Source organism: Gigantopelta aegis, chromosome 7 (assembly GCF_016097555.1).
Source record: "Gigantopelta aegis isolate Gae_Host chromosome 7, Gae_host_genome, whole genome shotgun sequence".
NCBI lineage: Eukaryota > Metazoa > Mollusca > Gastropoda > Neomphalida > Peltospiridae > Gigantopelta > Gigantopelta aegis.
In genome coordinates this window covers 9763400-9788920 of record NC_054705.1, presented here as the reverse complement: position 1 = coordinate 9788920, position 25521 = coordinate 9763400, and the positions used below count along the sequence as shown (strand labels likewise).

The 25521-nt window shown below is 38.0% G+C and overlaps 2 protein-coding genes across 2 annotated transcripts; both read left to right on the top strand.

Moving 5' to 3' along the window:
* The first annotated feature begins 1307 nt into the window (after window positions 1-1307).
* On the top strand, window positions 1308-10528 carry LOC121377868 (BTB/POZ domain-containing protein 6-like). Its single transcript, XM_041505966.1, has 4 exons — window positions 1308-1606; window positions 6784-6919; window positions 7071-7316; window positions 10493-10528. Exons 1-4 carry the CDS (start codon window positions 1308-1310, stop codon window positions 10526-10528), a joined length of 717 nt encoding a protein of 238 aa, XP_041361900.1.
* A 347-nt stretch (window positions 10529-10875) lies between these two features.
* LOC121377866 (luc7-like protein 3) lies at window positions 10876-11733 on the top strand. Its single transcript, XM_041505965.1, has one exon. It carries the CDS (start codon window positions 10876-10878, stop codon window positions 11731-11733), a length of 858 nt encoding a protein of 285 aa, XP_041361899.1.
* Window positions 11734-25521: the final 13788 nt, after the last annotated feature.

The following is a 25521-nucleotide window of genomic DNA, read 5'->3' as shown; positions in this document are numbered from 1 at the left end:
GTTTTTGTTACAATTCAAGACAGTATTACACTTCCGGGCAGTTTTTATTACAATTCAAGGCAGGCATTACAATTCGGATAATTTATTACAATACGGCTACGGCACTACAGAGCCCGTATGCCTATGACCAGAAGTCAAACGGACATGACATTTTGGTGATTTTAAAATTCTGTCCACACGCCTTGCAGTTCTCTAACAAAGCACAAACTCTACTGGAAGATAGACTCGGGAAGAACAGATTCTGTCCACACGCCTTGCAGTTCTCTGACAAATCACAAACTCTACTGGAAGATCCAAGTGACAGTTTTGTTTCAAAATCATAAATTATTATTACATGTTGAAAAAATAACAACCTACAAACCAACTTGTGACTTGTGTTGTTCATTTAAGGTAAGCAACAACATTCATAAGAAACATTACTCTGTGAAAACATTATACCAGTAACACCATGATGCAAAACGCAAGTATTATATTGAGTAAACGATAACATACATCAGTGAACAATACGTTTATAGTACAAATGCTAGTCTGTGTTTCAAAATGTAGATGGACTGTACCCAAAATAATTTACATCAACATTTAAATATTTTCGAAAAATTCCAAACGTCTCTAAAGTTTTACAAAATGCCCATAATTCACATAAATTTCCAATAATTCCATTGGAAATTGTCAACCCTAATATTCCCGGCTCTTTTACAATTCTAGACTTCTCTCGATGGATGCATACCAGTTTGATGCCTTCATCCTCTGTACCATCCATCCATCCATCCATCCATCTATCCAATACCAGGAATAGTTTTACATGGTGTATATAGAGGATACTCCCCAAGACACGAGGGGGGGGGGGGGTTATTCTTTTTATCACCTATTATCATTGTTTTCATTTGCGACAGTTGTAAACAATGTCAGTAATGCCAGTTGAATGTTACTATATTTGGCAGCGGTAGACTCGTTAACTAGCAGAACGGCAGTGGCGTGATGTTACTAATGATAAGTTTAGCGCTGAAACAAACACAGTAACAAAACAAAATATTGTCTTGTGATTAAAATATGACCAATCAAGATTATAAGATGCGATATCTGCTGCGGAGAATATCGCAGGAGATATCGCAAATTATAGTACCAGCGAAATCTCCTACAAAGGCTTTTATGGATGATACATGAGTAATATTAAAATGTCTGTATCGATGTGTATAGTGTGTGCGTGTGGGTGTGTGGGTGTGAATACGTGCGTGCGTATGTGTGTATAAACCTCTAAAACCAATGCGTCACTATCTTTTCAGTCAATAGTGTCGAAAGGATTCTGAATGACGTCACAAAAGCAGAGAAAACAGACCCCACGAGTGGGAGCACGAGCTTTAGGGGTGACTGAAGATTGGCTGAGTAGAAGATATCTAGCAGAAACCAACTTGCACATGCTGGGAAAAAATATTGTCTGTGACGTCACGTTCCGCGTGGGTCCCACAAGAGAGATAATTCAAGCTCACAAGTTCATGTTGATCAGTCGCAGTCACGTGTTTGCCGCCATGTTTAATGGTCCATTCGCTGAAACGGGAGAGGTGTATATCACGGATGTTGACGTCAACATTTTCAATCTGTTTCTCAGGTAATTAAAGTGCGCACGTATGTACGTATGTATATATTGATGTATGAATATCTATATATTGTATGTATGTCGAGGTTGATTGTTACATACATAGATATTAACGCACTTGTGCAGGAGATAATTAAATCCTTTCTGGGCTCACAAATTGTCCCGTGCCGTTGCTGGGACCCCTATGGCACCGAATCGCCGTCAACTTTGCAGCTCTTGCAACGATACCTTTTGAGTTATTGAGGCATCCATAAAAAGGATGCTCTTTAACTCAACTATATGCATTTGGTCTACAAGTTACGCGGTCTATCCCGCTAACGTGCATGAAACAGAGGGCAGACCAGACACTGGCTAGTATGTATTGATGTATGAATATCTATATTACAGGGGTTTCCCTAGAGCGATAAGCCGACACGGCCCGTGCTCCCTTAGCCAGCCATGTAAGCGCCTTCATGTCTGGTAAGCGCCTTAACTGCAGAACCGTGTCGGCTTAATTTGTAACATGTATACAAAACAATGGAGCTGTGATCCGTAACGTCATTCACCACACATTATCACACTTCCATTTGGTATCTCTGCAATTCTTTTGATGTTCACTTTGAGGTCCATTGATCGCACCGTTTTAATCAATCTAATTAAAATTAGCTCCACTATTACATGTGGATCTAAAGACAGCCAGTTGGAGCTCATGTCCACCAATCAAAACCTTACTTGCAGAATCCTGCCAGTGATTTAAAACTAACAACACTGCGTAGTCCCCAATGTCCAGGTAACATTTCGTCTGTAAATAATAAGTTTAATTAGATTGCGTTTTAATTGTCGGCGGGCTTGTGCTGGTCACGTGGTACAGGTGATCGGCTACTACTAATCCGCCAGATAACTGCTTGTTGTAATAATGTCTGTATGCTTGGGAATTACGCATCAAGACAAATCAAAGAAAATACCTATTAATTGAATAAACATCTTTGAAGGTGAAATTCTTGAGTAAAACATGTCACCATTATTTTAATTTTGTAAAGTCTTTGAACCAAAGTAATAAAAACAAACCGACACTGCATGTCAATTTGAATACACATGCCAGTTCAGGGCCGAAAGACATGTCGGCTATCCCAAGGGCTGAGTTCAGCCAGACCGTGCGAAAACAAAACGTTCGCTACACTGGTTTGTGAGCTTCACGTTAAACCAAATGGACACGACGGACACCAATCAAATAGTTCGCGAACGTTAGGAAGAACGTTCGTTGGCTGAACTGAGGAGGGCTCTCGGCGTAATATACGTCACGCTTCAGAGTCAGCTGACACCCACGTGTCAAGAGACATCGTTGCGGACATGAACAATACGATTACACGGAAGTAAATCTTGATGTAAATGTGTAAAAAAAACAATAGTTGTTTGCATCAATGAATACCTAACTGCAGTTTCGTTATTTTGTCTTTGTTAATTTTGTACCTATGGTCAAGAGCACGCACTGAGATCGCGATCGCAGGAAATGAACATGCAGTATTTATACAACTTGCAGTTAAACGTACACTGAATTAGTTTACAATAATCATATTTGTTAGATAATGCTAGATATGTATATGTTAAACTGTGAGGTGACAAGCATTTAACACGACGCTGAAATCAACAGCAACAACATGGCGCAAATTATGAAATTGTTGGGGGTGGGGAATTGATGGGTTATTTTTTTTTTAAAGTTTTAACTCCTCCCCACCAAAACAAAACACTTAACTGTTTTCAACCCACTACCCCACTTCTTTTGGCTTGATTTTTGTGTTATAATGATGCTATATATGTAAGCGCCTTAAAAAAATAATATAGTGTATGTATGTCGAGGTTGACTGTTAAATACATATATATTAACGCACTGGCGCAGGGGATAATTAAATCCCGTGCCGTTGCTGGGACTCAAATATTGTTCCATGCCGTTGTTGGTACTCGAACCTGTGGCACCCAATCGTCCGCAACTTGCAGACTTGGCATCGATTCGTTCTGAGCTGTCGAGGCAGCCATAAAAAGGAATGAATGAATGAATGTTTAACAACACTCCAGCACGAACAATACATCGGCTATTGGGTGTCAAACTATGGTAAATGCAAACTTAAGTAATGATTAACATCAATATATAAATACAACAGCTGAATAAGAACACATTGTAAAGAACTGTACAAAAATACAAATATCATAGATAGATAAAAATTAAATTCATAATAATTCCAATCTCTAAAAATCCCTTTATTATAAACCCTTGGATTGGTCAAATTCGTATCACGTGATGATAAAAACTGGCATTCATAGCACCATGAATCTCAGTTTAGCACTATTTTTGGCTATATAGCCGGAACTACTTTATGAATTATGTCAATAAAGGAATCCCCGAGGAATTTCCTTGAGATTCTATTTTTAGACATCAAACAGTAATCGTCTGCTGTCAAACTTGTAAACATCTAAAAATCTTCACATATAAATTATACCATACAAAATAGGTCGCTTCAGACATTTTTATTAAAGGTTAAAAGTTATTGAAAATACTTACGTTACATGTTTATAGTGAATTCAAAATCCCACAGCTAAAAATCTATTTTGTCGATCCCAAAAAAGTGTATAATTCCAATGGAATTTGGTCTTTTACAAAAGCGATTTCAAAAACAAAATTCAGTCAGTTCATGCCAACCATTAGCAGTAACGCGCACTCAACGGCATTGTAGTATGACGTACACAACACATAGCCACTGCGATCCAATCTTTAAATGACTCGGGGTTTTGAAACTAGGTATATCATGTATATGTCGGGACACAGGAACGAAGCTTCAATTCGAAGCTACAACAGAGAATGTTCCACTTTCCAAAAACGAAACATCAGCATGACACTGTCAAATGTCACGAATACTTGTGTCGCACCACTTGAAGTCACACATGCCAAAACCATCCTGTGTTGCCACTTCCACAATTACAAGGCCAGTAAACACAGAAACTCACGACACACCTGTTTCATCCATTTCCGGAAACATTGAAACCACTTTCTCCATGTCAAATCTATCAACACATGGAATTTTCACGCACTCAAACATTTTATAACTGTAATTTCATAGGGATTCCGCTAATGTTGAGTATGAATTTCGTGTTAATAAAATAGTAAATAGTTGGAAAATAGAGTTCACTTTTTATTTTAAAGAGGTTTACATTAATGACATGGTTATGTGTTTGGAATTATAAGAATTGAACGTGAATATTTTTCAGTTTCATGCTAGTATGAAACGCAAAACCGCTTTACACACTTTAGTATGAATGGCTTCGCGCTAACGCGCTACGCCATTCATACAGTGTGTAAAGCGGTTTTGCGTTTCATACTAGCATGAAACTCAAAAAATTTCACGTTCAATTCTTAAATAAAAGTCAGTATAACGTAAAAATTGTAATAAAAGTTATTTGACCAAAAATATATTTTCTAGTTTCTTTGAGATGACTACACTCCACCAAAATGTGGCGTATCGTCAGAGTACACTGACAGTGCTCACACTCAGGTGGAGGATCCGTCTGCAGAATAAATGAATTGGTCAGGTATGTATACCCGATGCGAGTCCGGCACAAGACTATTTCATCATTCCCGCACTGTCTCTATGATGACTGCTAGGACTAGGATGTCAGATTGAAGCTTGTTCGCAACCGCACTGTTCCAATCAGTTTGCCAAGCCGTAAAGATAAATTGGTTGATACTATGTTTAAAATCGATATAGGGCATACCATTGTATGTATGTCGATGTTGACTATGTATGTATGTATGTATGTATGTATTTAAGAATGAACGAACTTATTATTTTCTGATTTTGTCCCATCAATTCGAAATTGAGTTTAAATTGACCGTTGTGATATTCAAACATATAACTGATTTTCGGTCAGTCTTTTAATTTGTTTCGCAAGAATTCTGTTGTGCTTATTAGCCGAATACGATGTATTTGCGTTTTTTTAGAAGATTGTTAGGAGAAGGGATAACGATCAAACCAGCCACTGAAAAATGGATTGGGTTATAGAGGCTTACAAGCAGGCTTAGACGGCTGGTAGTCATGTGGAGACTAAGACATTCTTGAAACGAAAGAATCAATTCTCGAGCATAACCGAACACAGCATAAGTTTGGCTATGGTTGAGCAAAGTCGCTGCACCCCCACCCCCACCCCCACCCCCAAAAAAGAAAAGAAAAAAAAAACAACAAAAAAAAAACAAAAACAACAACAAACAAACAAACAAACAAACAAACAAACAAAAACAAACCCCAAACATTCCAGTCAAATGAAACCTATTGTCTTTATTTTTACACTTTATTTTGAATAACAAATAGACGTCCGGTTTTGGAAGCTGAATGTCCGGATTGTGTTACACATTATGTAGATTAAAAAGTTAATTTTGTATTTCGGCTGTTGGTAAGGCTGGGTTTCTTGACTACAAGACTTTGAACATCGAGGTCGTAGCCCAGTGGTAAAGCGCTCGATTGATGCGCGATCAGTTTGGGATCAATCCCTGTCAGTGAGCCCATTGGGCTATTTCTAGCTCCAGCCAGTGCACCACGACTGGTACATCAAATGCCGTGGTATGTGATATCCTGTCTATGTGATGGTGCATATAAAAGATCCCTTGCTGCTAATCGAAAAGAGTAGCCCATGAAGTGGCGACAGCGAGTTTTGTTTTGTGTTTCCTTCCCTCAATATCTGTGTGGCAACCATTATTTAACTATACGTCTGACGAAAGAAAATGAAATCAACCGTAAATTGTTTTGTGATAAAATGTTTGATGTGATGCTTGTATATATATCAGGTGATTAAATTGTAAGATCGAATAGACCTGTTATTTGATAGGAACATTCCCGTCCCAACCAGAAATCCATCACTGGTATATCAAAGGCCGTGTTACGTGCTGTGCAGTATGTTGGAAATGCATCTAAAGATCATTTGCTTCTAATGGAAAAATTTACAAGGTTTTCTTTAAGACTATGAGTGACACATTACCAAGTGTTTGACATTAAGTCGCTGGTTATTAACAAATCATTTTACGCCAATTATTAATAACACATGGTACGCATTGGTCCATCTAAGTTTGAATCTCGATATAAATAATAAACAAAACAAACTTAACCCAAAAAGATAAAACAAACAGCTCCGATTATGAACTAACATAACTGAATTACTTTTGGCAGATTTTTGTACACCGACTACATCAACGTGAACTCAGATAGCGTCATGCATCTGCTGTATCTGGCCAAAAAGTACAGCACGGGGAAACTGGAAGATATGTGTCTCAAATTTCTTGAAACATCCCTAAACGCCAACAATGTCTGCACTATTCTGGAACAAGCCAAATTCTTTAACGAAGAAACCCTACGTATTAAGGCAATGGAATACATCTTGGAAAACGGAAAGTCGACTTTAGAGCCATATGATATGTTTTACATTATCACACAAGTCTGTACATGATGTGTTAAAGTCTGATGATCTCCAGGCAGACGAGAAAGAAGTATTCCAGGCTGCCTTTGAGTGGGCCAAGCACCAGTGTGAGAACAAACACGTGGCCATCAATACGGAGACTTTACGAACACAACTTGGAGACATCGTTCATCAAGTCCGCTTCCCTCTTCTGGACAGACAGTTCTTTGTTCGGACTGTTAACCCGAGCGGCTTGCAGACGGACAAAGAACAGCGTAGGAGAGTGTCTATGAGTATCATATTGCATGTATGTATATATGGCGCCAAAGCGCTCCCCACCATTGTCAGATATTGTAAATGTGTATTTATTACAATTTGCTGTTTTTATTGTAAAGCTTGTATAACTTAAAGCAATAAAGAACTTGAATTTGATCAGACTATTCGTAACAGACTGCACAGAAGTAATATCCACGCATGTAGACCCTACGTTTCCCTACATATGACTGCGAGGCACGTCCGGCGATCCAAATGCAGTTATTGCCGACTAAAACTATTAAATTTTAATGCATACGTAATAGATAAACTGAATTTAGTATTCTGATCAATACCCCCAATCTATCCACGTTTTGTGGCAGGGATTCTTATGTAACTGTTAAATGGCTTCGACTCCCAACGATCCAATTCGAGTACTTGCACGTCAGACATACCCCGCATCGAATCCGTAGAAGCTGTCACAATCCTGAATGAGTGGGTCTTAAAGTGGTGTGCCTCTATGTACGGCTGATTACTTGTTAAAACTGCTGTGAACTGGTAACGAGTTACAGGTATCCCATTAAAATGAGCAAAGTTAAAGTTTGTTTTTGTTCAACGACACCACTGGAGCACATTGATTAATTAATCATCGGCTATTGGATGTCAAATATTTCGTAATTCTGGCACGTAGGTATCAGAGGAAACCTGGTAATTTGTTTCTAATGCAGCATGGGTTCTTTTATATGCACTTTCCCACAGACTGAAAAAAACACATATCATGGCCTTAGACCAGATGTGGTGCACTGCACTGCCTGCAACGAGAAAAACTCAATCAGTTGAATGGACGAACAAAGATTGGCTCAGGGCAGTTTAGCCACATCATGATATATGCTTTATTTGACGGGCATACTGAATAATGAATGGCTGATTGATCCGTTTTTGAAAATTGTAAAGTCAGTTCTAACATCTTATCAATACGTTTTACATTACCAATACTAATTAATCGCAGTGGAACTACATCCTACATTTGTCACTGTTAACAGCCCCACCCTAAACATACCAACGAATGCTACTGTAAAGGCGGCAGAGAAAAAAGCCAACTCAAAGTTGGAGCTACAGACTAAGGGCACAATGTGTACTAATTGTTCTAACACATCTGGAGTGATAGGTAATCTTGAGTCTACTCGCTATCTATTCTCAACATTCCTGTCAGCATGTTTAAAAATAATGAATTTTTTTGTAATGTCTTTCACCCCCAATACTTTACAGTTAAAGCCCGTAGTACTTTATGTAGGACATTTGAGTCAATTGGGGTGGAAGCGTGTGACTGCAGGTCTAAATTGGCCTCTCCGAACCTGGATTGAGTTCCCTCACTGGAGTTGAATCTCCCTTGTGCTCACACGGAAGGGAGTTGCTGAGGCACCCAGAAACGTATGCCTGGCTGGCTGACCTAGAAGACAATGGATTTAATCAATAGCAATCGGATAATGGGTGGTTGCCTGAACGTAAATAATAACACGTACGGGGTGGGGAGGGGCGGGGCGGGGTGGCCTACTTCCCCTTTCCCTTAGACTTTTTTCCTTTAAGCATTATGAACTGAAACTTACTTTAGTACTAGTTTTAATCAATTAACCTAATGCAATATTCACAAATATATCTCCAGGATCATTTGAAAATAGTTCTTTAACAAGCCTGAGGATTTGACAAGGCTAAAAATTGGAAATATAATAAAACTTCAATATTAAATGAAAACTGTTGCCATGTAAACAAATAAATAAACGTCTGGAGATATATCCAAACTTCTTGTACAATAATGTAATAATACAAATAATATATACATACATATATATATATATATATATATATATATATATATATATATATATATATATATATATATATATATATATACATACACTTTTTACCGCTTATCACATAGTTTAACAACTAGATTCCATTAAATTAACTTCTAGATCATAATTCAAATTACAAAGTACATTATTAGTGATGTATCGACCACTCGCCTGAATGTTCGACATACTTTTATCTAATGCATCTAAAGTAACTGTTGCATCGGAACTTCAAAGTACATTCTACAATACATATGCATACACCTTATACAATTATGTAATACAATGTCGTAATTTCTTATGATATCTCACACCATATTTGCACTTCTCAATTCCACAATCTGCAGTTTTTCTCCCAAGTACAATGGCTGTTCTGAAACAAAGGACAGATATGGGGAGGTAAATCGGTACAAAGGTCAATAAGTATGTACATATTCCAAAAACTAGTTTTAATGAGGCCTAACTTAAGGGTTCCTTTGTTAACTCGATTTAACCGACAGCTATTAAACCATATTACCCATAATGCAACGTATTCGGTTCACATAAAACATATCGTGTGTGGCTTCAACGATACAGGAAACAAAGGACTAGAAAACTTGATTGTAAAATGTTTCAAGTTATAATCAAAACCGTCATGTCGTTTACAAACTGGACAATTACAGTGGATAATTCACATATTTCCCACATTGCAACACATTATATTTATTTGTAATAGGTTATTTGGTTTCCTTCATCCAGACAACACAGGGTTAGATACTTTTATTGATTTCACTAGATGTGTTTACTTCATTTTAAGACTAAAACCATAAATATTGTTTGGGAAAGCGACAACTGCAGTTGATCATATGCATATTACCCATAATGCGACATATTTAGATCACTTTGAAATACCTTCGTTGGCTTCCTTGATGCCAAACAACATACACTAGCTCCCTGTTTCGTAAGAAATCCTAAAATACAATTTCATTCCACTTATTTGTGACCAGTAAAGTTCACCAAAATGAAAAAGACTAGACCTACCACTGAACTACGCCCCGACCCATATGTCGATGGCAAATGAGACAAGCTCCCAAAGGGAACGACATCTGATGGGGAATTCGGGGACATATACCTCAGAAGATTTTGAAACATAAATGCTCAGAGACGCCTTTTAAGAGCAATTTAATGCTGTATATTGTGAACGAACGGGGTTGGGGGTGGGATGTCGCCGGGGTTGTCACACGACCTCCGTTCAGCAGCTCAAAATATCCTAACTGCAGAAAATGTATGTTCCAAGACGGCCTAAAATGTCCCAACTGTTAAATAGTGTGTTGTAGCAGAAAAAATTATATAATTGTTCCATTTCTATGTATGTAAAAAGTTTATTTTGTGTATTTCACAGACTGAGAAATCAAGGCAAGACAAGGAACTAATCTGAATGGAAGAAAATAAGGAAGGAAATGTTTTATTTAACGACGCACTCAACACATTTTATTTGCGGTTATATTGCGTCAGACATATGGTTAAGGACCACACATATACTGAGAGAGGAAATCCGCTGTCGCCACTTCACGGGCTACTCTTTTTCGATTGACAGCAAAGGATCGTTTATATGCACCATCCCACAGGCAGGGTAGTACATACCACGACCTTTGATATACCAGTCATGGTGCACTGGCTGGAACGAGAAATAGCTCAATGGGCCCTCCGACAGGGATCGATCCCAGACCGACTACGCATCGAACGAACGCTTTACCACTGGGCTACGTCCCGCCCCTAACTTGAATGGACAAAACAAACACAGAGCCAGGAACACAGACACAGAGCCAGGAACACAGACACAGAGCCAGGAACACAGACACAGAGCCAGGAACACAGACACAGAGCCAGAGCCAGGAACACAGACACAGAGCCAGAGCCAGGAACACAGAAACAGAGCCAGAGCCAGGAACACAGACACAGAGCCAGGAACACATACACAGAGCCAGTAACACAGACACAGAGCCAGGAATACAGACACAGAACCAGGAACACAGACACAGAGCCAGGAACACAGACACAGAGCCAGGAACACAGACACAGAGCCAGGAACACAAACACAGAGCCAGGAACACAGACACAGAGCCAGAGCCAGGAACACAGACACAGAGCCAGGAACACAGACACAGAGCCAGGAACACAGACACAGAGCCAGGAACACAGACACAGAGCCAGGAACACACAGAGCCAGAGCCAGGAACACAGACACAGAGCCAGAGCCAGGAACACAGACACAGAGCCAGGAACACAGACACAGAGCCAGCCAGAGCACAGACACAGAACCAGGAACACAGACACAGACACCAGGGAATACAGACACAGAACCAGGAACACAGACACAGAGCCAGGAACACAGACACAGAGCCAGGAACACAGACACAGAGCCAGGAACACAGACACAGAGCCAGGAACACAGACACAGAGCCAGAGCCAGGAACACAGACACAGAGCCAGGAACACAGACACAGAGCCAGAGCCAGGAACACAGACACGGAGCCAGGAGCACAGCCAGGAACACCAGAGAAGCCACAGACACAGAGCCAGGACACACCAGACACAGATACATTTTGCCATAAGATCTTTGAGACAAAATATATAACTTAAATCAGTTTTTAAAATAGTCAAGCTACGAAAGAAGACAAATTATTCCAGGAAGCGCCCTTTTGTCACACAGTCATCTGTTTAGAAAGTCTGGATACACTACACGAACAGTTTGTGATGGTGCTCACTACTGACAAAGCATCAAATAGAATAACCATCATATATAAACACTATTGTATTAATTGTCTCCTAAACGAACTTGGGATTGATAATTCGAATAGTGCCACATTGTTTTCTGCCAAGATCAAATACTAAAACAACACGAATCTGTCCTTAACATATTTGGCTTGAACATAAAATCCGAAGACATGTTCAGTCTTCTGGCTTTCAACACGTCATAACAGATCATACAAGGAGATATGCATCGCGGGGTTCAGCAAATGCACACCCACCAAATCCTTGTCTCAAAGACTAACCATAAGTTATAACCACTCTCAAGGATGACCTTTCTAGGTATTACCAAAACATATTCAAAACAAGTGACATTAATCACATGTGGATTCTCAAGAATTCCAATGCTTTACTTGAAACCATTTACTCAATTGAGATCATCGTTCACTAATATTAAAACAATTGATTTTTCAGCATTATACACAAGAATCAGCTTGGAAAAACGCTAAGGAAAAAAACTCCATTCCTTAATCAATGGGGCGTTTGTAACAAAGAAAGATGAACGAATATATAGATACATAACTATCTCGCACGGGTCTGGAACACTTGTAAAGACCGATAGTGAACCCAGAATAAAGTATATGTGATGTGCTGGACTTCAAATTCGGATATAGGACATACAGACAGGAAATAGGATCGCCATGGGCACCAACTGTGCTCCCCTACTCGTGGATTTGTTTCTATATGGATATTAATCGGAATGTTCGAGTCAATCAAAACAAAAGCGTCTGGCTGAAACCTTTAACTTTATTTTTCGCTACACTGATAGTCTTATATGATTTAATAATAGGAGGATCACAGATTACCTTCCACTGGTTTAGTCTTAGTGTTAGAACTAAAAGAAAAGGTATTAAATCAATTTCATACCTCAACATAAATGTATAGAGATTCAAAGCGACACTGGTATCCAAACTAAGATGACTGACAAGTGGGATGACTTCAACTTTCCAATAGTCAATTTTCCCTTTATATCAAGCAATATGCCTTCTGCTCCAGCGTTTGGTGTCTACATATCACACCTTAGAACATGCTCATTGTATACATTATTGAAAACTTGCCATATCATTCTGGCACAAGAGTTGTTCCACCAGGGTTATGATTTTCAGGGACGTTGAGAGCATTTGAATCATTTCATGGAACACTCACGTCACTTCCCTGTCATGCTGGAGTATCGGACGAGACGAAAACGAAACAAAGTGGCAGCCCCCAGTTAGCAGGAATAATCATGTTTTTGGATTTATTAATCCTACATTTACGCGTTTTCAATTTCTTAAAGTGTCAGTATGTGATAGTGGTCCCGGTATGCATCTTGTTTACACATACGGCTCAGGTTTAAAATTAGTGTCCTTTTAACTGTACCGTCCCGTCCCGGAATTGCCCACCGGCGATGTCAGAGCTCAAATACGAGATGGGCGTGCCTGAACTTACTTTTGGATATGGACACGTGAAAAGCGTTCCCATTTCCCATTCCCTTTACCTGAAATTGGTCTTCCTCTTTAAATGATGGAATTGATGTAACTATGTTGATGTTAGTGTGTGTTTCCATAAAGAAAAATGATATTAAACATTTATTTATTAAATGTAAAATTAGTGGTTTTTAGTGTATATCGTTGTTAACACGAAACAAAGGCGTATGGTATTTTCACTCCAAAATATGAATTATACTTGACCTGCAATCAGTTAAGCAGACTCTAGTCTACTCCGATATTTCTTCTTGTTCTCACATTATGTATAACAAGTGTTGCTGCGTTTCGCCGAGCTATCTGTTCCTTGTGATGAACAAACAGACACTCCTTATTACTTGAATGATGACTACGAACAACACTTGAACAACATCACTTCAAATATTCTGTACAATCATGCAGATTAGGCTATAGACGACATTCTGAACCACTTACTGCAACCATTACTGTAGCAGGTGGATGTTTTCCGTATTGTTATAATGACACAAACTGCAGGTTCTTTTGGATGCTTGTTTATTCACATAGTTATCATCAAAACATCAAGTCATCAAATCCTGCCCTAAAATATAAACATAATACAATAATAAATACTATGTAAAAGAAACAAATCTACACATACATGTGAACATATGCATGATAATTAATGCATATATTAATCATATTGAATATCTCCAATACACATTAAGAATTAACACATTGACCAGAATTATACTACACGGTAATCCTGATAAATATAATCAGTAACATATAATATACATAACAATCAGTTATACACAAATATCATATAATCACATTCAAATACATTTAAATTATACACAATACATGTTATCCATATCTGCATTGAAAATATAAACCTACCTGTGTATTAAATAATACATGTTTCTATTAAATAATACACAGCACATACCTAGATATATCAATTATCTATAAACATTCATTTATCTAAATAATTATACAAAACAATATATCTGTAGCTTACCAAGTATATGGGACAAGGGCCCTTTTTATCCTTCATAAGCCACCACTTTAAAACATGTTCATATGCCTGTAAAATAATAACATACCATAAACACATGGACATCTATTAATAAATATTACCTATACGATATAGAATAAAGATAAGTATTATATACATAATAATTTATAAAACAAACACACTACCCACTTCACTTACTCACCATAATATATAACTTTTTATATACTTTTGAACACACGCACGCATGCACACACGCGCACACATCTTTAAATGTTTCATTTACTTAACAATTATTTCATTTAACAATATCACATAAAGTCTATTTGGATTTATATATTAAAACAACTAACTTTCACAATATAAACTATTTAATATTATGATAGTATTTAGTTGAACACTATAAAACATTTACTAACCTTATTAAATCTTAATTCTTGCAAACCACAAAATGCTGACAAATGTCTCGTTTGAATATCTAAGTTGAAAGTGCCCAGATCCTAACACTTCTAAAGATTTTACCTTGGATGTTAATCAACACCCAAGCTACAGAAAAGATCTAACAAAGGAAAGAATGTTAGTAGTGAGCATTTCTGTGTTCAGGTGAATAGGTGCACAGCTTGGTATTGCAACCAAGCTAACTGCTGACATTTACTTAAACGAATGTTAAAATATCTTATGTACAATAAAATGACTCTGCTACATGCTTCCCTCCCCAAGAAATGACGTCCTCGTCATCACTGGGTTTGTGAAGACAATATAGAGAGAAAAGCCCTGGTTACATCAGTATTCATGTTGTCAAAAACTCCCTGCATGGCAATATATTCTAAGTATCTGGCCTTTAGCATCCACTCTGGTTCATGAGCGGTCTGACTCAAAACAAATTCACCAGACGTTTGCCACACAGGTTTTTGTTGTCTTCTAAATGATCTTCTTTGAGCAACAGCAGGTTCATCAGCAGGTTCATCAGCAGGTTCATCAGCTAATACATCAGCCAGTTCTTCAGCTGATAAATCAGCACCAAGCGATGTATCTACATCAACATCAACAATGTTGCCTTCTTCATCGTCAGTGTGACCTGAAACATTGGCAGAATCATTGTCATCTGATATATCCATATCCACATCTACAACTACAGAATCCACTCCAGCTACTTCTTTCACAGAAGTGTGATCGTCATCACCGGAGGAAGACCCATCTACTACCATAGATTCGTGATCGTCACCACTAGTCTTGATAGTAGCATTATCATCATCATCTGCAAGAAAACAACTGTTGGTATCAACAACAGTTCTTATATCTGCTTGTGGTTTCTCAACCTGGAAAAGAATGATATCATCTTCTTCTTCTGATTCATCTTCTCTAGATGTTGCAGTGTTATGCTTCTGAACCTGCATCTGCCGCTGTCTACGTGGTTTTGGTTTTGGAGTCGATACATCTGTGTTTGAAAAATTGAGCAGCGCACCGATTGGAAGAAGAACGTTCCTGAGTAGGGTTCGTTTCCGACCCTCACCACTCTCCTTCTGCACCACAAAGACCGGAATCTCCAGATTCGGTTGTTGTAAAACAAGATAAGGCTCTTCCTCCCATCTGTCAGCCAACTTATGTTTGCCCTCAAAAGCTAGGATCTTCACCAGAACTCTGTCTCCAGATTCAATGGTGGCTAATCTAGCTTTTACATCATATCCCTCCTTCTGTTTTGCTTGTGTCTCCTTCAGGGATGAAGTTGCAAGCTCATATGCATCTGAGTTTTTTCTTCAAAGTCTTGATATAACTGCTAACTGACCCGTGCCTTTCTCCTAGATCAATCCCAAACGCAAAATCTAAAGGAAGTCTTGGTTCACGTCCGAACATAAGAAAGTATGGTGACTGACCAGTAGCTTCATGGCGGGTGCAGTTATAAGCATGTACTAGAGAACCAACATGCTATTTCCAGTCCTTTTTCTGTTCAATAGAAAGAGTCCCAGGCATGTTGAGCAAAGTCCTGTTGAATCTCTCGCACATTCCGTTGCCCATAGGATGATATGGGGTCGTCCTGGATTTCGTAATCCCTGTTAATGAACAAAGTTCTTTAAAGTTGCTTTAAGTTAGCACCCTGATCCGAATGCTCTGGTGGCTTACCATAGTGAACAATAAAATTGTTGAAGAATACCTGCGCAGTGGTTCTTGCAGTCATATTGCGAGTTGGATATGCTTGAGCATATCTCGTGAAATGGTATGTAACCACCAATATGTGCTGCAAGTTACTTTTTGATGGCTTCAATGTCAAAAAAATCCATTGAAACTAATTCCAAAGGTTGACTGGTCTTGATATTAACTAAAGGTGCCCTCTGATTTATATCAGACTTTCTACAAAGACATCTGCGGCAACCCTTGATCCACTGATCAACATCAGCAAACATACCTGGCCAATAAAACCGATCTCTTAACAGAGAAAAAGTTCTATCTCGGCCAGAATGTCCACCTCTGTTGTGAATTCCATCTAAAACCTCAGAAACAAATTTAGATGGTAAAACCAACTGGGGCCTAACCTGTCCATCAGCTATGGCATCCCTGTATAACACACCTCTTCTCAAATGTAGACTATTTGCTACTTTAAGAAGAGAAGAGTGAAAAGGTGAGTCACATAACTCATCACGTTGAGGCTTTCGGTCATGACTCCAATGACGAATCCACTGATTCAAAATGCGATCATCCGACTGAGCACGCCTCCAGTCACGTTCAGTCATCCCTGTGACTTGTGTTCCAGACTGATTTACAACCTGATCCACAACATCAGCATTCATACACAAAGTCTCCAAATAAGGTTGTGCACAAATAACGTTGCATACTGCTGCAATGGAATCAGAAGATATAAAATTATGCTGCTGATCCATTTCATTAAGTCCTGGAAGTCTAGATATGCCATCGGCATCTGCATTACTTTGACCAGGACGATACCTGATATCAAAGTTGTATGCAGCCAATCCTGCAAGCCACCTGTGCCCAGTAGCATCTAGCTTTGCGGTGGTCAAGACGTATGGTAATGGATTGTTATCTGTGAAAACAATGAATTTATTACCATAAAGGTAATCATTGAACTTTTCACAAACAGCCCATTTTAACGCAAGAAACTCAAGTTTGTGTGCAGAATAGTTCTTTTCAGATCTGCTGAGACCTCTGCTAGCAAATGCTATAACTTTCTTCTTTCCGTCTTGAAGTTGATAGAGGACGGCTCCTAATCCTAAAGTGCTGGCATCAGTGTGCAGTTCGAAAGGTAAATTATAAGCTGCATAGCCAAGTATTGGAGAAGATGTCAATAACTCTTTCAGATGATTGAAAGCTTGATCCTGTTCTGGACCCCAATGGAAAAGTACAGTATTGACATCAGTCTTCTTTCTCGCTCTTTTAGATTGTATGGGTCGTGGAATCCAGATACAAAGAGGTTTGGTTATCTTTGCAAAATCGTTGACAAACTTTCGATAGTATCCTGCAAATCCAAGAAATTGGCGCACCTCATTGGCGCACCCAGAATCACGTACTCGCTGAAACACCTGATACAATCTATGAAGATGTTCTTCATAAGTGTCAGAGAACACAATGACATCATCAATATAAATGAGACACGCCTTTAAATCCAAATCTTCAAAACATTCATTCATCAATCGTTGGTAAGTTGCTGGACTGCTGGACAAACCAAACGGCATGCGATTGAATTCAAAGAAACCAAGAGGTCCAACAGAAAATGTTGTTCTCTATTTGTGCTCTTCCTCGATCTCCACCTGGTGGTAACCACTTTTCATGTCCAATATGGAGAAAAACCTGGACCCTCGAAGTGTGTCGAACATCTCATCTATTCTGGGTAAAGCATATGAATCTTTGATTGTAGGTTGATTTAACTGACAATAATCAACGCACATTCGCAGTTTACCATTTTTCCTCCGTACAAGAACTACATTCGACGACCAAGGAGAGTGAGATCTACGAATAACTCCATTCGCCAACAACTGATTAAGATGATCTCGTACTTCATTGTACATTGCTGGTGGAATTCGCCTGTGTCTTTGTTTAAAAAACTGATCATCCATCAAATCAATCCTGTGCTTTACTGCAGAGGTATGGCCTAAGTCATGATCTCCAGTGTAGAAAATATCTTCAGAGGAGGAAATGACTTTATACCATCTTCTTCCTGCCTCTCTGAGAGTGCCGACTTATCAATTTCCATCCTACTGATAATATTGGCAAAGTCATCTCGAGATTCTTCTATTTCAGGTCGTTCCTCAATTGTCACTGGTTGTAATTCACACAAGATAGCATTTGGCTGAATAACAACCGTTCTGGTTGTTATGTTAGAAATATATACATCAACCATTTGCTTGAAACCATAATCATAAGAAACCAGACTTGGGGAGAAATATCCAGATCTTTAGGTACCTGTGATTTTTCGTTTTGCTTGTAGTACAGCACAAGTAGGATGATAAGGCAATGAGCTGTCTATAAAACCAGGAATGCTCACTTCAGTGTTTGCTGGAATAATTATTCTCTTTGTTGCAGCACATTTCACCAACCCAAGTCTGAATTTTTCCTTGACAAGCTGGCGTTCCTGACGTACCATACACCTGAATGCCAGGTACCAAGGAGTGCGAAGATCAGCTTCCTGAAGAAATCTATCGCCGTGTTTTTCTCTACAAGAACTCATAAAAACTGACAAAAAGTTGGTTCCCAAAATAACAGGCACTCTACTGTTATAACTGTTTTTGTGTACCACTAACAACAAGCAAAGTTGGGGCATGCCACTAACACCATCAACACTGATTTCAACTTCTATGTACCCCAAATAGGGTAAATCATACCCATCTGCACACTCAATATTTAGAATTGAAGTGATAGGATTCATGGGAAGATCACTAAAACACTGGTGATAAAATCCTTCACTGATGGTTAAAACTGTAGCCCCTGTGTCTATCAGTGCTCTAGCTGGAATACCATTGATACTAATATCAGATTCATTAGCAACACCAACAAGACCTGTCATAGCATCTCGGTTAGGGGTGTTTTCCTGTTGAGAAAAACCTATGGACCACCACTGTACATAGGCTGCCTCCCATTTAAATGTCTCCTGCTGTGATCCATGCTCACTCGACATCCCGACTGCATATGCCCAGGTTGATGACAACGGAAACACGCAGGTTCACCAGAATCTGTGTAACATCGACCCTGAGAAAACCTCTTCCCCTAGAATACTGATGGGACTGCTCCTGGTAGACTGGGATGGAATTCAAACGATTGCCTGGTTCATATGAAGTTGAAGTCTGCTGTGCTCTAGGGTTGAATTGAGGTCGACTTGACGTTTGTTGTTTCTTCAACTTAGACACTTCAGTAGTCAACTTCTGAATCATACCTTTCAATTCCTTGTATTGGTATGATTCAGATGAGTCTACCATTGTCATAGAAGGACTGGTTTTCTTGCTGAAAGAAACTTGTCTCTTACACCGATTATGATCATTCTCAATCCTTAGATATTGACGAAGAGAATCAAACTCGGGTATACTGTCGAATAAATACCCACTGGTATCTTTCAATTCCGGCAGAAGACCAGTCCAAAGCATATTTCGTAACATTCTATTGGATTCCATCTGATCTACTTGTCCTGCATCGATAGCTTCCCTAAGAAGATCCTCCAATCTACAACTCCAACTAGCAAAATCTTCGTTTTCACCTTGCTTGGCACTATAAAATCGAGCTAACACAGTTTCTTTGGTATCAACAGTACCAAAACTACTGTCTAACTTAGCCAGCAGATCAAACGTAGACCCATCTGGTCCCACTGTCCTAGCAACTCTAGCTGCCCTACCTCTGAGAGACCGTCGAATGGTTTCGCCAAGAACCTGAGAGGTAAGTATTCCATCTTTCTGTAAACAGTTGACAGAATAACGCCACCAATCAAACTCAACATCCTTTGCATCACCAGAAAATACTGGAAGTTTAACTGGGTTCAGTACAGCAATAGGTTGATCGTGTGATGAAAAAGAAGGAACATGAGTACCTGAAAAGCCAGGCTCAGTTTCCATCGAAGAAGAAAATCTGGACATCCAATGAACCAAATCTTGCGCAGTATCAACTTTAGGTATCTCACCAAGCTCTGAAAATGCATCAATCAGCTTTTCTACATCCTCTTTAGAGGGTTTCTCCATGTTGAGAACAAAAATAATAAGTATAAACAAGCAAATCATAAATGCCAAAACAAAGAGAGGAAAATAACAACTCACATGAATAAGTAGGTAGGAAAAAACAACAACTAGCAACTGAATAACCACTATATACCTTAGTGACAATCAGTTTTTATAGTATACACGGTGTAAACCGTAAAGCTGTTGACCACGTTATTGTCAACAGGTAAAGCAATTATATATTTAATAACGTTTTATGAATGATAAATGAATATGCTTATGTGCAGTGCATGCGTTATGGAAAACGAAATAAACCTGCAGGTAAATCCAGAAAATAACCTATTCTTATTTCCAAAACTATTTTGTTCACCAAATTATTATAATTATTATTTTATTTTATTTATTTATTTATTTTTAGTTATCTTAACTTAATTTAATATAAGAAACTAAATAAACAATAAGTAGGAAAATTCACTAACTAGAGGGTTGGTGAGGTGGAATGATTACAGAATCAGAATTAAAAACAAAAAAAACAATTCAAACTACTAAAGAAAATAATGGCAGTCTAAATAATATACAAATAAATACATAAATGACACCACCATCAGCAGCTCAAACAAGGGGGGAAAGGGAGATAAGTAAAGAGCAACCAATCAATAAATGAAAGTAATCATAAATCAACTAAATTAATAATGATAAATAAACTGCAAATGATGGATCATAAAATATCTAAATTGCAGGTACTCACAAAAAAAGACGCAAGCAATCTCAAATATTAAATTAAGAATTACAAGCTATCTCAAAATTTAAATTCAAAACTGCAGGCAATCATCAGAAAGAATAGACACAAATAAACATCAAAATTCAAATAAATAAATTGCGAGGCCTTGCTAACTAATGCATCACACAAAGTCAAACTAAGAATTCCCCAAATGTCAATGTTCATCAAATAGAGTTCATTTAATGACATCACACCGAAAACATAAACAAAACAAACTGTTCAGTTACAGTGGAATGTCATAATGTTCACCAAACACAGTTTATAATGAAAACACAATAAGTAAACATGTGCGAAATGTCATCACAATATCATACAGAATGTCACAAACTTAGTGAATCGGATCAATGTCACAAATGTCATGAATACATGTCAATTTCACAGTTAGTTATAAAGTCAAGTTCTATCACATGAAACAGTATATGTAACGAGTATCCATATCACAGTCAATGAAATAACACATAGACATAATAAGGCACATGAAATGACTCACAAACACAACAATTCTCAGAACTTCAGAACCATTCGGCAGTGGGATGAGTTAAACTGGTCTAGATGAAAATCACAAGCATCCTGTCGGTGACGCCAAAATGTAGCAGGTGGATTTTTTCCGTATTGTTATAATGACACAAACTGCAGGTTCTTTTGGATGCTTATTTATTCACATAGTTATCAACAAAACATCAAGTCATCAAATCTTGCCCTAAAATATAAACATAATACAATAATAAATACTATGTAAAAGAAACAAATCTACACATACATGTGAACATATTCATGATAATTAATGCATATATTAATCATATTAAATATCTCCAATACACATTAAGAATTAACACATTGACCAGAATTATACTAAACGGTAATCCTGATAAATATAATCAGTAACATATAATGTACATAACAATCAGTTATACACAAATATCATATAATCACATTCAAATACATTTAAATTATACACAATAGATGTTATACATATCTGCATTGAAAATATAAACCTACATGTGTATTAAACAATACACAGCACATACCTAAATATATCAATTATCTATAAACATTCATTTATCTAAAGAATTATACAAAACAATATATCTGTAGCCTACCAAGTATATGGGACAAGGGCCCTTTTTATCTTTCATAAGCCACCACTTTAAAACATGTTCATATGCCTGTAAAATAATAACATACCATAAACACATGGACATCTATTAATAAATATTATCTATACGATATAGAATAAAGATAAGTATTATATACATAATAATTTATAAAACAAACACACTACCCACTTCACTTACTCACCATAATATATAACGTTTTATATACTTTTGAACACACGCACGCATGCACACACGTGCACACATCTTTAAATGTTTCATTTACTTAACAATTATTTCATTTAACAATATCACATAAAGTCTATTTGAATTTATATATTAAAACAACTAACTTTCACACTATCAACTATTTAATATTATGATAGTATTTAGTTGAACACTATGAAACATTTAGTAACCTTATTAAATCTTAATCCTTGCAAACCACAAAATGCTGACAACTGTCTCGTTTGAATATCTGAGTTGAAAGTGCCCAGATCCTAACACTTCTAAAGATTTTACCTTACACTTCTAAAGATTTTACCTTGGATGTTAATCAACACCCAAGCTATACAAAAGATCTAACAAAGGAAAGAATGTTAGTAGTGAGCATTTCTGTGTTCAGGTGAATAGCAATGTGTCTGGTGTTATTCAATGATGTGATATTATCATCAGCAATATAGCAGACAGCACTCTACCACTGACCTACATCTCGTTCCTGGTGTTATTCATGGCCATGATATTATCATCAGCAATATAGCAGACAGCGCTCTACTACTGACCTACATCCTGTGTCTGGTGTTATTCAATGATGTGATATTATCATCAGCAATATAGCAGACAGTGCTCTACTACTGACCTACATCCTGTGTCTGGTGTTATTCAATGATGTGATATTATCATCAGCAATATAGCAGACAGCGCTCTACTACTGACCTACATCCTGTGTCTGGTGTTATTCAATGATGTGATATTATCATCAGCAATATAGCAGACAGCGCTCTACTACTGACCTACATCCTGTGTCTGGTGTTATTCAATGATGTGATATTATCATCAGCAATATAGCAGACAGCGCTCTACTACTGACCTACATCCTGTGTCTGGTGTTATTCAATGATGTGATATTATCATCAGCAATATAGCAGACAGCGCTCTACTACTGACCTACATCCTGTGTCTGGTGTTATTCAATGATGTGATATTATCATCAGCAATATAGCAGACAGCGCTCTACTACTGACCTACATCCTGTGTCTGGTGTTATTCAATGATGTGATATTATCATCAGCAATATAGCAGACAGCGCTCTACTACTGACCTACATCCTGTGTCTGGTGTTATTCAATGATGTGATATTATCATCAGCAATATAGCAGACAGTGCTCTACTACTGACCTACATCCTGTGTCTGGTGTTATTCAATGATGTGATATTATCATCAGCAATATAGCAGACAGTGCTCTACTACTGACCTACATCCTGTGTCTGGTGTTATTCAATGATGTGATATTATCATCAGCAATATAGCAGACAGTGCTCTACTACTGACCTACATCCTGTGTCTGGTGTTATTCAATGATGTGATATTATCATCAGCAATATAGCAGACAGTGCTCTACTACTGACCTACATCCTGTGTCTGGTGTTATTCAATGATGTGATATTATCATCAGCATATAACATAGACAGTGCTCTACTACTGACCTACATCCTGTGTCTGGTGTTATTCAATGATGTGATATTATCATCAGCAATATAGCAGACAGTGCTCTACTACTGACCTACATCCTGTGTCTGGTGTTATTCAATGATGTGATATTATCATCAGCAATATAGCAGACAGTGCTCTACTACTGACCTACATCCTGTGTCTGGTGTTATTCAATGATGTGATATTATCATCAGCAATATAGCAGACAGTGCTCTACTACTGACCTACATCCTGTGTCTGGTGTTATTCAATGTGTTATTATCAGCAATATAGCAGACAGTGATATTATCATCAGCAATATAGCAGATGTGATCAGTGCTCTACTACTACTGACCTACATCCTGTGCCTGCTGTTATTCAATGATGTGATATTATCGTCCGCAATATAGCAGACAGTGCTCTACTACTGACCTACATCCTGTGTCTGGTGTTATTCAATGATGTGATAATATTATCAGCAATATAGTAGACAGTGCTCTACTACTGACCTACATCTTGTGTCTGGTGTTATTCAGTGATGTGATATTATCATCAGCAATATTGCAGACAATGCTCTACTACTGACCTACATCCTGTGTCTGGTGTTATTCAATGATATGATATTATCATCAGCAATATAGTAGACAGTGCTCTACTACTGACCTACACCATGTGTCTGGTGTTATTCAGTGATGTGATATTATCAACAGTAACATAGCAGACAACGCTCTACTACTGACCTACATCCTGTGTCTGGTGTTATTCAGTCATGCGATATTATCATACGAAATATAGCAGACAGTGCTCTGCTACTGACCTACATCTTGTGTCTGGTGTTGTTCAATGATGTGATATTATCATCAGCAATATAGCAGATAGTTTTCTACTACTGACCTACAGCTTGTGTCTGGTGTTATTCAGTGATGTGATATTATCATCAGTAATATAGCAGATAGTGTTCTACTACTGACCTACATCCTGTGTCTGGTGTTATTCAATGATGTGATATTATCATCAGAATTATAGAAGACAGTGCTATAGGCACTGACCTACATCCTGTGTCTGCCGTTATGTCGATGATGTGATATTATCATCAGGATATAGCAGACAGTGCTCTACTACTGCCCTACATCCCGTGTCTGGTGTTATGAAAAGATGTGATTTTATCATCAGCAACACGGTGACGCTTTAACTAGACATTGCTTTATTAATGGCCTACTACTTGATGTCTGGTGTTTTTTTTTCCATTAGTAGTAGAGAGGAATAATTTATATGTACAATCCCACAGACTGTATAGCACATACCACGGCCTTTGATATTCAAGTGGTGGTGCACTGACTGGAATCAGAAATATAGCAGACAGTGCTCTACTACGACCTACATCCTGACTTTGGTGTTATTCAGTGTTGGTGTGATATTATCATCAGTAATATAGCAGACAGTGCTCTACTACTGACCTACCATCAT

Excerpts from the sequence above, each read along its gene's own strand:
- LOC121377866 (XM_041505965.1), top strand. The coding sequence starts at position 10,876 with ATGGACAAAACAAACACAGAGCCAGGAACACAGACACAGAGCCAGGAA.
- LOC121377868 (XM_041505966.1), top strand. The coding sequence starts at position 1,308 with ATGACGTCACAAAAGCAGAGAAAACAGACCCCACGAGTGGGAGCACGA. Across the intron at positions 1,607-6,783 it reads ATTTTCAATCTGTTTCTCAG|ATTTTTGTACACCGACTACA; the intron begins GTAATTAAAGTG and ends TACTTTTGGCAG. Across the intron at positions 7,317-10,492 it reads CTATGAGTATCATATTGCAT|ACTGAGAAATCAAGGCAAGA; the intron begins GTATGTATATAT and ends TGTATTTCACAG.